The 258-nt window shown below is 55.8% G+C and overlaps 1 protein-coding gene across 1 annotated transcript in view; it reads left to right on the forward strand.

Annotated features, from left to right (window-relative positions):
• The window catches only part of LOC119586481 (chitotriosidase-1-like), a gene marked incomplete at its 5' end in the record, with an annotated part of 10,684 nt that overhangs the window by 4,766 nt on the left and 5,660 nt on the right, over positions 1-258 (forward strand). The window contains 1 exon segment of the mRNA XM_037935218.1: positions 19-197. Within this exon segment, the coding sequence (XP_037791146.1) occupies positions 19-197 (179 nt within the window).

Here is a 258-nt window from a genome sequence, read left to right on the forward strand (position 1 = left end):
GGACTCCAACCTGTACAGGCCCGGCCGAGTACAGCCTGGGCGACATCCCGGTGGACAAATGCACGCACCTGATCTACGCCTTCGCTACCTTGGACGCTCGGGACTTCGTGGCCAAGCAGCACGACAAGTGGCTGGACGAGGACCTTAAGAACTACAGGAAGTTCGTTCAGCTGAAGGAGAGGAATCCACGGTTGAAGGTACGGATGGCCTGTTGGGTTTGTTTGGCCTTTGGTAGGTGGGTTTAATCATTGGTTTTGG

This window comes from Penaeus monodon, chromosome 21 (genome assembly GCF_015228065.2).
Source record: "Penaeus monodon isolate SGIC_2016 chromosome 21, NSTDA_Pmon_1, whole genome shotgun sequence".
In the NCBI taxonomy this organism is placed as follows: domain Eukaryota; kingdom Metazoa; phylum Arthropoda; class Malacostraca; order Decapoda; family Penaeidae; genus Penaeus; species Penaeus monodon.